This window comes from Exophiala dermatitidis (assembly GCF_000230625.1).
Source record: "Exophiala dermatitidis NIH/UT8656 unplaced genomic scaffold supercont1.6, whole genome shotgun sequence".
NCBI classification, from domain to species: Eukaryota; Fungi; Ascomycota; class Eurotiomycetes; order Chaetothyriales; family Herpotrichiellaceae; genus Exophiala; species Exophiala dermatitidis.
This window is the reverse complement of record NW_008751651.1, coordinates 2,339-13,644: the sequence shown is the minus strand read 5'-3', so window position 1 is coordinate 13,644 and position 11,306 is coordinate 2,339. Positions and strand designations below refer to the sequence as shown.

General features: G+C 50.0%; 1 protein-coding gene across 1 annotated transcript; it reads left to right on the top strand.

Annotated features, from left to right (window-relative positions):
- Positions 1-5: 5 nt before the first annotated feature.
- Positions 6-4,072, top strand: HMPREF1120_06838 (uncharacterized protein). Its single transcript, XM_009161049.1, has 3 exons — positions 6-148; positions 441-1,519; positions 1,579-4,072. Exon 2 carries the CDS (start codon positions 459-461, stop codon positions 1,362-1,364), a length of 906 nt encoding a protein of 301 aa, XP_009159297.1. The 5' UTR covers positions 6-148; positions 441-458; the 3' UTR covers positions 1,365-1,519; positions 1,579-4,072.
- The last annotated feature ends 7,234 nt before the right edge of the window (positions 4,073-11,306 follow it).

Sequence of the window (11,306 nt, the reverse complement as noted above, 5' to 3'; positions counted from 1 at the left end):
CAGTACTTTGATACAGTTGAATGCTTACCTGGAATATAAGCGGAGGCGTAAATACCCAAGGTATCTGCCAGCAGATGTTACTAGATATTACCTAGGTAGGGATGAAAAGAATAGGAGTGTATGCCAGTGGCTCTGGAGTTCTCAATAGGTAAGTTGTTGCAGAAGGATACCTACTAGTATGTAGGTATGCACAAATTACTAGTGGCTCTTGCATTGCCATTGTGTTCATTTCTGTAGTGGCGCTGCATACAATTTGTACTTTGAATTCTGCCTGCTCTTCTTCCTTGACATGAGCACGATAAACATACCTTACTATTTGTCCATCCACGCTCCTAAGTCCATATCTTCAATTCACACATTCTTGTTCTTCGACCACCATGGCTTCTAATGAGATGATCCTTGAGCGGCTTGATGCGCTGATTGAGCGGCTTGATGCCCAGAATGAGCGGCTTGATGCCATGCAAAGGGTGCTCGAAGATACACAAACCTCGAAGATCATGCCTGGCGATCTCGAACTGTTGCTTCCCTCAATGCGCGAAGACCTAGCCGACTTTTCAAGAGTGTGTCGAGATCGAAGGGAAATGGAAGACCGGCACCGCAGGGAGATCAAAGCGGTACAGGAAGAAAGCCGGGAAAAGGACGATCAGCACCGCAGGGAGATCAATGAATTGAAGGGCGAAAACAAGCGTCTTCAAGAAGAAAACTCACAACAAGCAAATGCCAATCTCAGTCGGAGTGAGTTCTTGGAAATGATGCGCCAGTTCCGAGATTCGGACGCCCAGATCTCTGCGCCAGCGCGGCGAGATGCTTCTGGAGCGATTGTACAGCGCCCGGCATCCGATGCCGCGAGCGAGATTACGACCGCGTCGGCGGCAGCGGTGGATACACCAATGCCAGACGTCGGATCGAACCCAGTCAACGACGTGTACCGTCGAGTTGTCGCCGAGTTCGAGTTCCCCGCCAACTTCGTCGTAGCGACCTTCGAGGCGCAGATGAAACCCTTCATCCACTGGAAGGGGGCCGACGAAGCGACGATTTGGCAGGCGGTCGACAAGGCCGCCATGGGGCCGGTGCCTACTTTCGGAGACCCCGAGTCACCCGACAGGCCTTGCTTCTTTGCCCATCTGAACCAGAAGGGGGCGTCCTTTGACAAGACAAAGGCGCAACGACACACGCACCGGAGCTGCAACTACTGCTCCGGGAAGGCCGACAGGGTCTGCGGTGGCGTTTACTTTGCCCTCGGGGTGGCGCGACCATTCGATCGGGACAATAAGCGAAAGCTTATTCCGTCAACCTACGACCCTGAGAGGTTGCCGAAAGTGGACGCCGCCGGCAAACGCTGGGTCTGGCGAAACCACGAGTAGATGGCCTCTCGTGGGAGAACACCGGCGCTGCTTGCAGTTGCTGAGAATAAACGCCCTCTTCTAAAGAGTTGTGCGAGAAGACACCCTCCTGATGGAGTGAGAAGACATGAGACCAAGGTACTCTCCTCATATAACAGGTTCGCAATGAATCCAAAGTAAGCCCCCCTAGTATAAATCGCCACTCCGGAGACGAGTTAACCATAACGATAACTAGGGATACCCAGCAAGAGCAATCGCGTCGACTGAAGCGCAGACTAGCGAGCCTGGAACTAAGACGGCCGCCTGTGCAGTGGGAGACGAAGCGGTTCTAGCCCACCCCCCTATGCCCGTGACAGCTTCAAGCAACTTGTAACTGCGGCGACTGGGGCGCAGATCAGTCAACCTCAGGCTGGAAATATAACCGCCGCGCAATTCGACTTCAAAGCCCTGAGGGTAAGCGGTTGCAGCTCTCCCTTGTGGCTGTGGCAGCTTCAAGCACCTAGAACTGCGGCAGCACCGCGCAGTTCGACTCCGAAAGCCTGAAAGACAAGCAATTCCAGCTCTCCCTTGTGCCCATGACAGCTTCAAGCACCTTACAACTGCGGCGACCACCGCGCAGTTCGACGTCGAAAGCCTGAGACTCCAGCGGTTTCAGATCTTGTGCCTATGAAGCACCTCCTCGCCAGCAAACAGTGAAGATAAGGGAAAACAGACTCATACAGCGGACGGTGAGCATAGGCAATGAATTATCACCCAATTCATTGAAGCCGGCGGCAACTGTGAGGACATTATCCCGTTCCTCAGCTGCACCTCCAGTTCTCTGCTCTACTATTGGAAACCATGCTGCGAAGGCCATGAAGATAGGTTGCGGCATCACGATCCGGTATGGCATCTGAATTTGATCACTTCGTTGCGGCGCATCGATTGAGCCTTCCTGCGACAATTCAACTGCGCGCCATAATATTGCGACCACTGCGCCCTCGTTCAGCGTCACTTGGCTTGAGTGCCTTGAGCCGTCGAGCGAATCCTCTGCTCCTTTCTAGTGAGCGCATCCAAATGTTGATACATACGGTCGCTTAGCCGCCGAAGGTCACACGCCATTCAAGTTCTTTTTCTCCAATCTGTGCCTTGGACATTATGGCTGATACATTGTGGCTGATCTGCCTCGACCTTGCCTGTCGATCTCTGCGCCGCACGTTCAGATGTTACAGTAACAGTAACAGCGACCTCACGCTCCACGGCGCCAGCTTGCGGACCTACGATCTCACACTTGTTGACAAATTGGGGCTACTTGAGCCTGGTCTCCGTCTTTACTTGCGCCAGCTCCCTCTTAATTGCTCGGCTTGATCAGCGGCCTCCTTTCGATCCTCTTTCCTGATGCGCCCTGCGATGCTCCTCATGATGCGCCTGTCGATGCGCCTTTCGATCCTCCTGTCTAATCCTCCTCCGTACTGCGCCTTTCGATCCTCCTCTCTGATGCGCCTTTCGATGCGCGCTCTTCGATCCTCTCGATGTTCCTATACCACAAGATACAAGGGAAACAAGCACTACAAGGAGATTGGAATTCTACATACAAACCTCAGGCTTCCTTGCACAAACAAGAGCGTGGACAAGGCTCGCTGAGGTTGCCTTAGGTGCTACAAGTCATGTTAAGCAGGTAACGTGGCCTGGTCTTCGCAGCATACAGATTGGCCAAGAACTTATGGAATTGCCGGCTCCTGAACGGTCCATGGAAACATGGGATACCATGCTGAAGACGGAACATAAGCGCAACCTCGGGAGTACACTGATGCTTAACATCGGACCCGAACGGGAATCTCATGCCTGAGCGGATACCTGCGTTCTACGAGAGAGGGGGACAGTGGGTTGAGATTAAAACTTGCATCCGCGAGGAAGAAGAGGAGGTCTAATGCGAAACTCTCAGCATGTTGTCGATCAACCTGGCTCTCAAGACATGATTGTGGTACTCTTCAGGTCTTTTCCGAAGTCCTTTTCACCTCAACGCCTGTCCTGGAACATCATATCTCGCGGTTGTGGGCAGCTCAGCATCATGGAGTGCCTCGTTCGCATCAGTGCTGGCTTGGGAATATGAATCCGTGTCCACTCCCGCCTCCGCCTTTGGTATTTCCGGCACATATGGACAGTGTCTCCTCAGTCCTGGTCCGCACCAGGATCCCAACCATCCTCTCCATCGCAGCCAGTGCTGCCAGTGCTGCCGCTAATTCGGTGTGGTGGTTTGTATGTGGGAGACATTGAAGGTTCGTCAGAACTTGGCCAGCTGGGACGGGTCTGGAAGCCGGGGTTGCGCAAGGCTTCTATGAGTGACAAGGATGGAGACTCTGCCTGTGAGAGTTGATCCTGCTAAGCGGATTCTGTATCTAAGAGCCTGTCTGCATCCTCGTTCATCATGGCCATCGGCGTCCCGAGTGTTCCTCAGAACTTCTGAGGCTATTTCCCTTCGCCACATCTCAATGTCCTTCCTGAGCAACATAAACACGATCCCAAACCTTCTTGTTGTTGTGGATCGCATTTCTTGTCCTGTCAAACAGGTTTCATCCTCCTTCGGTGCAAGAGGAGTGTTATGTCCCGTCCAAACTCGTCCTCTGTCAGTTGTCTCCAGTGATGCTATGCTTGCTGTTTCTAGCCCTTGATTTCGGGGCCGGTTCCATTCGCTTCGGACTAGAGGCACTGTTTTGAGTGCCTGGCCTGTGTGCGCAGAAAAGGCAGCCTCTCGTCTTAAGAAGTCCGTCTCGATATCTTCCGTGACGCCGGCTGTGGCCTGTCTCAGCGTTCTCAATGCTCACATTCATCTTCTCTCGTGATATGGGCTGGGTTTCCTGTTCGATGTGTCTCCTCTTGCAATACTTATTCGCTCAGCCATTTGCAATATTCCTCTTTGTTTGGGTGCACAACAGCTCTCTCTTGGACTCCCGCCCTGTTATGTTCGTCGGAGCAGCATAAGGCCAGCTCCTCAGCGTGGTTGGATCTCTCGTCCATGTTTCTCCTTCAAGCTGTGCCGGTAATTGATGGCGCTTACCGGTGCAGCATCCCGCAATATTGCCGACATTTTGTTGATTCCGTCCGCACTCGGCACGATTTGGTCGCTTTTCCTGTGTGTTTATTCTCCATGAAGGGATCTACTTCAGTCTTCCATACACTTCTCGAGAGTTTATTCCCTACAGGGGAAGCAGATAATTGCGCCATGGCATACAGTGACTGCTTCAGGCCTGGACAAATGGTCGTTGGGAGAAGGTTAAGTCCAAGGTACGCACAAACGGAGGGTGGACGACACATTTTGCAATGGAGATCCGAGATGGAAGGATACCTTCATATTCTCGCATAATGCTACTCCGGGTAGTTCTCATCCTTCTGCGCAAATGTTCGCAAGCTGATTCGAATCGACATTATATCTTGTCTCCCATCCAAAATCGTATTTCGCGTCCTATATTTCCTGAATACAACTTCTATGGGCAAGGTTACACGGCAATTGATGCTACCAATACTGTCATTTGTGGCATTGGCGTCGAGTTGCAATTTCTGGCCAATGGATCTCCAGAAACCACCGTAGTCGACAACGAACGGCTTGCCCACAGAGCCTCGCCTACGGTTTCCTGTCCATGGCACCGAGGTGATGTTAGGATCACGGCAAGAAGATGGTTGTGCCTAACGCTTGGACGGAAAGGCTACGCCGGCAAACTAAGAGAAATGCGGACCAACGAGCGGAAACAACCTCAACAAGTTGATTCCATGATTTCCATCCACCAGGCTTCATCAGCCGTAACTGCAGAAAGGGCCCAGCCATCCGATATGGGCCTCTCTATCACCTGCATCCATTCCCTGTTCGGCATTCAAGGATTCTCATACAAGGACGGCAGCTATTTTCTCCATCACGAGCGATGGTTCCAAGCACCAACTTGTCTGTGCGCATCGCCGTGTCAGTCCCTCTGAAGAGGTTTGCCTTTCTCTTTGTTGGCCATCATCGCTGAGAAACGGGAACTCGTGTTCGAAGGAAACGAGATTGAGATAAGGCGCTTGTTTATGTGTGGGCACTTCGTGGTAACAGTGCATGGAAGAGAGTTAACGTTCAGGTAACACGGACGCCTCGAGTTCTAGAGCCCCTACTTGAAGTTCGGAAGGAAACAACCGCTGCGAAGGGATTCCAATGCTATATCGGCTTTTTCAGAACGATGTTCCAGCTCAGCCGTCACGACGCTGAAGCACCACCCCCCGTCTATGACTCGTTTAACCTAGTTACCTCCTTGAAACAGGCCAAAAGCCTCGTCTGGTTCGATCAAGGTAAGCTTGAGGTCCGGAAGGTCGCCTCCGTTCAGCAGCCCGTTGCAGCTCGAGCAGCCAGTAACGAATGCTTCACCGCTCGTGATCATAGTGCCTACCACGATCGAATGACCTTCACGCATGTCGATCGCCAGCAAACACACACCCGGGTCTGTGCCTCTAGCCCGGATCTCCCTGGCAGTGAGATGGGACTGTACACGGTCTGGCTTTGCGCCGGTGACGCCCGATATGATCACAACCTCGTCATGATGTCCATGGTGTTGACCTTCAGAGTCTTCTACAGATCCGTCTTTGTTTCAATCTAAGTCAAGCACGCAGTTGATAACCTGTCTATGTCCAGCCCCAATGCACTCGCGTTGCCGAACGTTGGGACGATCGTGATGGACAGCCCGGGGCTCCCCACCACGCTTCTATGCCCAAGCAGTCTTAGTACGACCAACCCCATATCCTGCAATGGGTAATGGACGAACCCACAGCCGAACCTGGGCGCGCCGGCCTGTCTGAACTTGTTGAGGATATTGATGCAAGAACACCCCTGGGGCAAGAAACAAGATGTCAGCAAGCATCCAAAGCGCATACAATGGGCTTCCTTTAATCGAATAGGAGTTGATCCTAAGGTTCGGCCTGAGAAGGTTCCAAGAGTGGAAGGTTATGGCAGTCAATACTGGTGTTTTGGTTCCAAGCCCTTAAACAACAGTTGCCATTCTCCCACCTTTCCATTAGTGTACACTCTTTAGTCGCCAGTGTATGTACTGCCACACCTGCCAGTGCCATCGCTTCCGCCTTGACTAGATAGTATTACATGGATTGGTTCATACGCAACACTAAATCATATAGACATCGTATGGCTCCAGCTGTGTAGTCCAATGTTTTGAACGACACTGCCATCCGGTCTTCAGGGCATCTGTGGCAACATCGTATTGCCCCTTGTCGGCCTACTATCCAGCATCTGCTCGTAGATTCCGTGTTGAAACCCCTGGAATGGTGCTATGTTCAAGGACCAATTTGCTTCAACCGTTGTTTTCCCAAAATACATATCCTCGTCCACTACTGCAGCACTACTAGGCTTCGAGGCTATGCCAACCATATCTCCACATCCAGCCGGGTGCAGCAGAGTCGTTGGAGAGCGAGCGAGCGAGAGAATGCGAGATTGGCGCCTTCCAGAGCAGTTGGACTGCTCGAGGCCGAAGGGTATTATGATCGGCAACCGTCCTCCTGACCACAGGCAGTCAGTGAATGTTTAGCATGGTAAAGAGCCATCATGTTGCTCGTATGGTTGTTATGGTCATCATATCCTATGTCAGCGCCTAATTAGCTTATGGGAGCCAAGGCTCTTTCCCAGAGCTCCTTTGCAGCTCATACCGACAAAGCCAGTCACACAATCAGAACTCCCTTCTGAGTTTGGTTTGCATCCAGTTCGACTTGACGCGAACCCCGGCCATGCTCTGATACATTTGACTGAAATAGCATCTTAAACCAACGTACGAGTGGTTTGCTGTTGTGGAGAAGTTTCATGTCAGAACAACGCCCTGGCTCCAGTTCGCGGTCACCGTCCCGGCAGGATAACAATGACAGCGTGATAGCTTAAGGAGGCGCTAGTACTACCTCCTCCTCAATCGTCACGGATGTCTTTGTGAAGATTAAGCTGCTGATACCCTACTCGGCCTCAATAGCCTGTTCTGGCACGAGGATGATACTGTTTGTCCTCTAAAGCAATGGAGAACCTGCCAAGCTTTGAGATTGATCGTCGTAATTCCTGGTGCTGTGCGATGTCGACATCTAGCTATTCGACTGGGAGGTGCACATCTCCAAGTCCAACGCAAAGTGTTATGTGGCTGTGAACGAACAGTGGAAACGAGTTGTAGCGGAATCAGGTTCAGGAAATCTGTCACAGGTCATTCAGACAGAGCATTGGAAGTTTGAAACTGCGCCCGGCACGGCGTGGACTAACATGCGGAACTGGCGCTGTGGCTTCTAAAGTCAGCTGAGTTTGGTCTGCCGAAATATGAGGGACAGCCCACGACAGTTAACGATACCAAAGCTTGTGGGTGCGGCGACCGAGGGCGGAAGGGGTGTCTTGCAGGTGAACAATTCCTTTGGCAACAATGGTACTTGGATACCAGATAGAAGGGAATTGAAGTGGCCATCGGGAACAATCTGGGCTAAACGCCCAAACTGTACATCTACGGGGTTTGTGCGGTGCAAGTCATATCCAAACTGCCCTGCGGACGGCGACTTTTATTCGTTCCGTGTTGCTGGTTAGATCAACCTTGCAATGCTGCGATCTGTCCAGCTTGGCTCCATTCCCGGCTCAGGCTATTTCCGGAATGTTTATGGCCATAATCGCTTCCCCATTGTGTCGTAATGCAGTGTTCCTGTTGCCCCATTAACCTATGGTTGATCCTTAACACTCCGTCTCCAATCGGCCTGGGTGATATTGTCTTGTAAGCTTTTGTGTTGGAAATCTTCGCATTTGCCGACCATTCAAAGGTTGCCATCACTTTCTTCAATAAACTGCCAGCTTTGCATTCACATATGAATCAAGTTCCTGCAGGCTTTCGCCCCAGGATATGTTTTGTCTCCAGACATTATCCTTCGGTTTGTCCGTGCCTGCAACACATCTATGGGAACCATAGCCGACATGTCTCGGATACTGATGGCAAATATTGACAGCAAATCCCTCAAGCTCATTGCGGGATATACTTGTAGCGTGGATCTGCCTTCTGTTGCCAGCCATCCAGGCACTTTTCGATGGGAAATTCCAATTTGCCTTAACAAGTCCATATTCCTTTGGGCACATCCAGTACTGTCGCCATCTTGATACCAGGTCAAAACTCCGCCGCATATTTGGTGCGTCCCGCTCCAGATTGCTCATCAAGTCCAAAGTGCTCATTTCCCTGCCGAGTTGTATTATCACTCGGCCAGTACACTCAACTTGTGAGCGACAGCTCCCAGTGTTGATATCATCCATTCATGCTCTTCAATCGAGTCCATGCAGACCAATCTCTTCCCAAGACTATTCTTATCCTGGGCGGTATGCACTCTCGGCTTGCCTTTCCAGACAGGATATCCTGCAGACGTTTGCATCTTGATCATCGCTGTTGTCAACCGTACTGTTATCCTTGCTCACAGTATCCTCCCACATTTCAGTCTCGTATTCTTTCCATATCCCATTGCATCTGGGAATTCACGCTTCTGAATCTGTTCATCAACCACCTTGCGTATAGTTTGCAGCCGCCCTCGAATCCTCCAACTGTCTTGCTCCTCAGTCGGAAGACGATGACCAAGGTAAAACTTCATAATGCTAAGCACGGAAGTTGGTCATACTGGTTGCAGTTTCATAGTCAGGCTGTGCTCTTCTCCGTGGGCAGCGTTGAAAGTCAACTTGAGAATATTCCTGGATTGCACTTCTTTGCTTCAACATGGTTGGTGATTTGGTGCAGACGTTGGAGACATCCAAGGTTGACTTGATTTGATGATCCGTGCCCATATATATCGAAGGTGCTGATTAGTCTCCATAACTCCTCAGCAGTTTGTATCATCACCATCGCACGCCTGGTTTGGACCATTGCGATCAGTATAGGGTCCTGTACATGTACGTCAAGCGATCCTGGTGACAGTAACACTGTACTACCGGTTTCCTTGGGGTATGCTTCGGCATTGTGTCGTCACATTGCAAGTGACCTTGTTCCTGGTATGTGGCAAGCTCTTGAGGTATGCATTGCAATCCATCGCTTGTATTGCAGGCTGCAAATGAACACAGTCCAAGCTATGGTCTCAGCCTCACACCTGCAGTACCATATAGTATGCAATGGTCGTAACGCTGTGCACAGCAGCGAACACCACATGGTAAATGACATTGCTTGAAGAAAACAGTCAGTGTTACTCTCAGTTCCAGATGCAATTGACGCTGCCGATTACCAGTTGTTGAGGCAAGCAGCATTAACGGGAGAACTAACAGAGGTGTGTACAGCTGGCGGTGTAGGAGGATCAACCCGAGGAAGTGCAAGTCCATTGTGCAGCCAGGGAAGTATCTTCGCTTGGTCACTCATAATGAACTCTGTAGCATGGATTGTGTTGAGTTGTTAATTGTTCAGTGCATTGGTGGTTGAAATGTCGCTGGATTTGAGAGGTTGGGTCGCCAGCCACATATTATATTCAGCCATAGCAGTTGTTCAAGTGCGTGGACAGGCTACAAGTGCACACCATGAATACACAGGACCCCATCTAGGAGCGCCATATTTGATACCTCATCCAGCGCGGGAAACTATATAGTTTTGGATGGCTGCAGGAGTTCTGAAATGTGCTTGGGATGAAGGTTGAATAGCCAAAGGCAAATTATATTCAGCCTTGTCAATCCGCAAACTTACGGGACCCGTCTTGAAGCTGCACACCTCGTAAGCATTGTTCACAGGCAAAAGATGCGAACACCTCTACACATATATAGCAGATGTTCCCCGAATGGGCTGCAGATTATACATTCAGCAACGACCAGTAACCACACAACATGCAAGAAAGATCACTACCAGCGAGACAGCCACTTGCGAACGGGAGTCGCAGTGGTACTGGCAACCACTGGGCAACCCATTATCTGCCCAAGTGTCCGCGACACATAGGTGGTACATGCACTGGACGTCTGCTTGCAGCGTGATCCAAATGCCATATGCAAAAGCTAAACTCGCCATGAGGACTCGCCGGGGAAACTGAGGGCGACAAACAAATACGCAACCGCAGACCCAAGGGAGCAAGGGGTGTATGTCCAAGAGTAACAAGCAGCAAGAGTGCTGCAGGAGGGTCGAGTCGCAGAAATGGCCCAAATACCGCCTCCCAGGAACGCGGCAGAACAGTCACAGTACTCACCGAGGCCAAGAGCGACCTGGAACCCAGCAGGAGAACCCGTACCAGAGCACAGCATAGTACCAGCAACAAAGACTACTACCCTGCTCTATGGTACCCATCGATCGGTACCAAGACTTTTTATACGATAAGTACTAAGTAAATTTCGAGCGCCCGTATCGCTCGGTACCTATCGGGTAAGCTCTCTTTTTTTTCGAGATAATCTATCTTTAGGCCCTCTACTAGTAATATATAAAGTTTTAAGTAAATCGAAGTATTACTTATTAGTTAAGAGTCGAAACCCTAATTATACGATTTAATAGTAGAAGAATTACTAAGACTTCGAATATTTATTACCGAAACCTAAAAATAACGACTATCCTCTATTAAAGTATAGCTAGTTTCTAATATACCGTATCTTTCGAGGCTAGGCTCGGCTTTATCGAAATATTAGTCGATCTTATTAATTCGATCTACTAACTTTAATATTACGATATACGCCTCGCTATACTAGAGAGTCTAGTTATTTATTACGAGCGCTCTTTATAGCTACGATAGATATATCGTGTTCCTCGAGGCTAGGCTTAGCTTTATCTACGTATCTCTCGATCTTATAGATTTAATCTACTAACTCTAATATTACGATATACGCCTCGCTATACTAGAGGGTCTAGTTATTTATTACGAGCGTCCTTCGTTTTTATTAATATATTATATAGAAAGCACGACCTACGCTTCGAGTTTTATAAATCTCTAACGTACGCTTATAAATAATAAGCTACGACTCGTAAGGAACGTGTAGTAAGTAAAGTAAGAGTAAAGTAAGAGTAA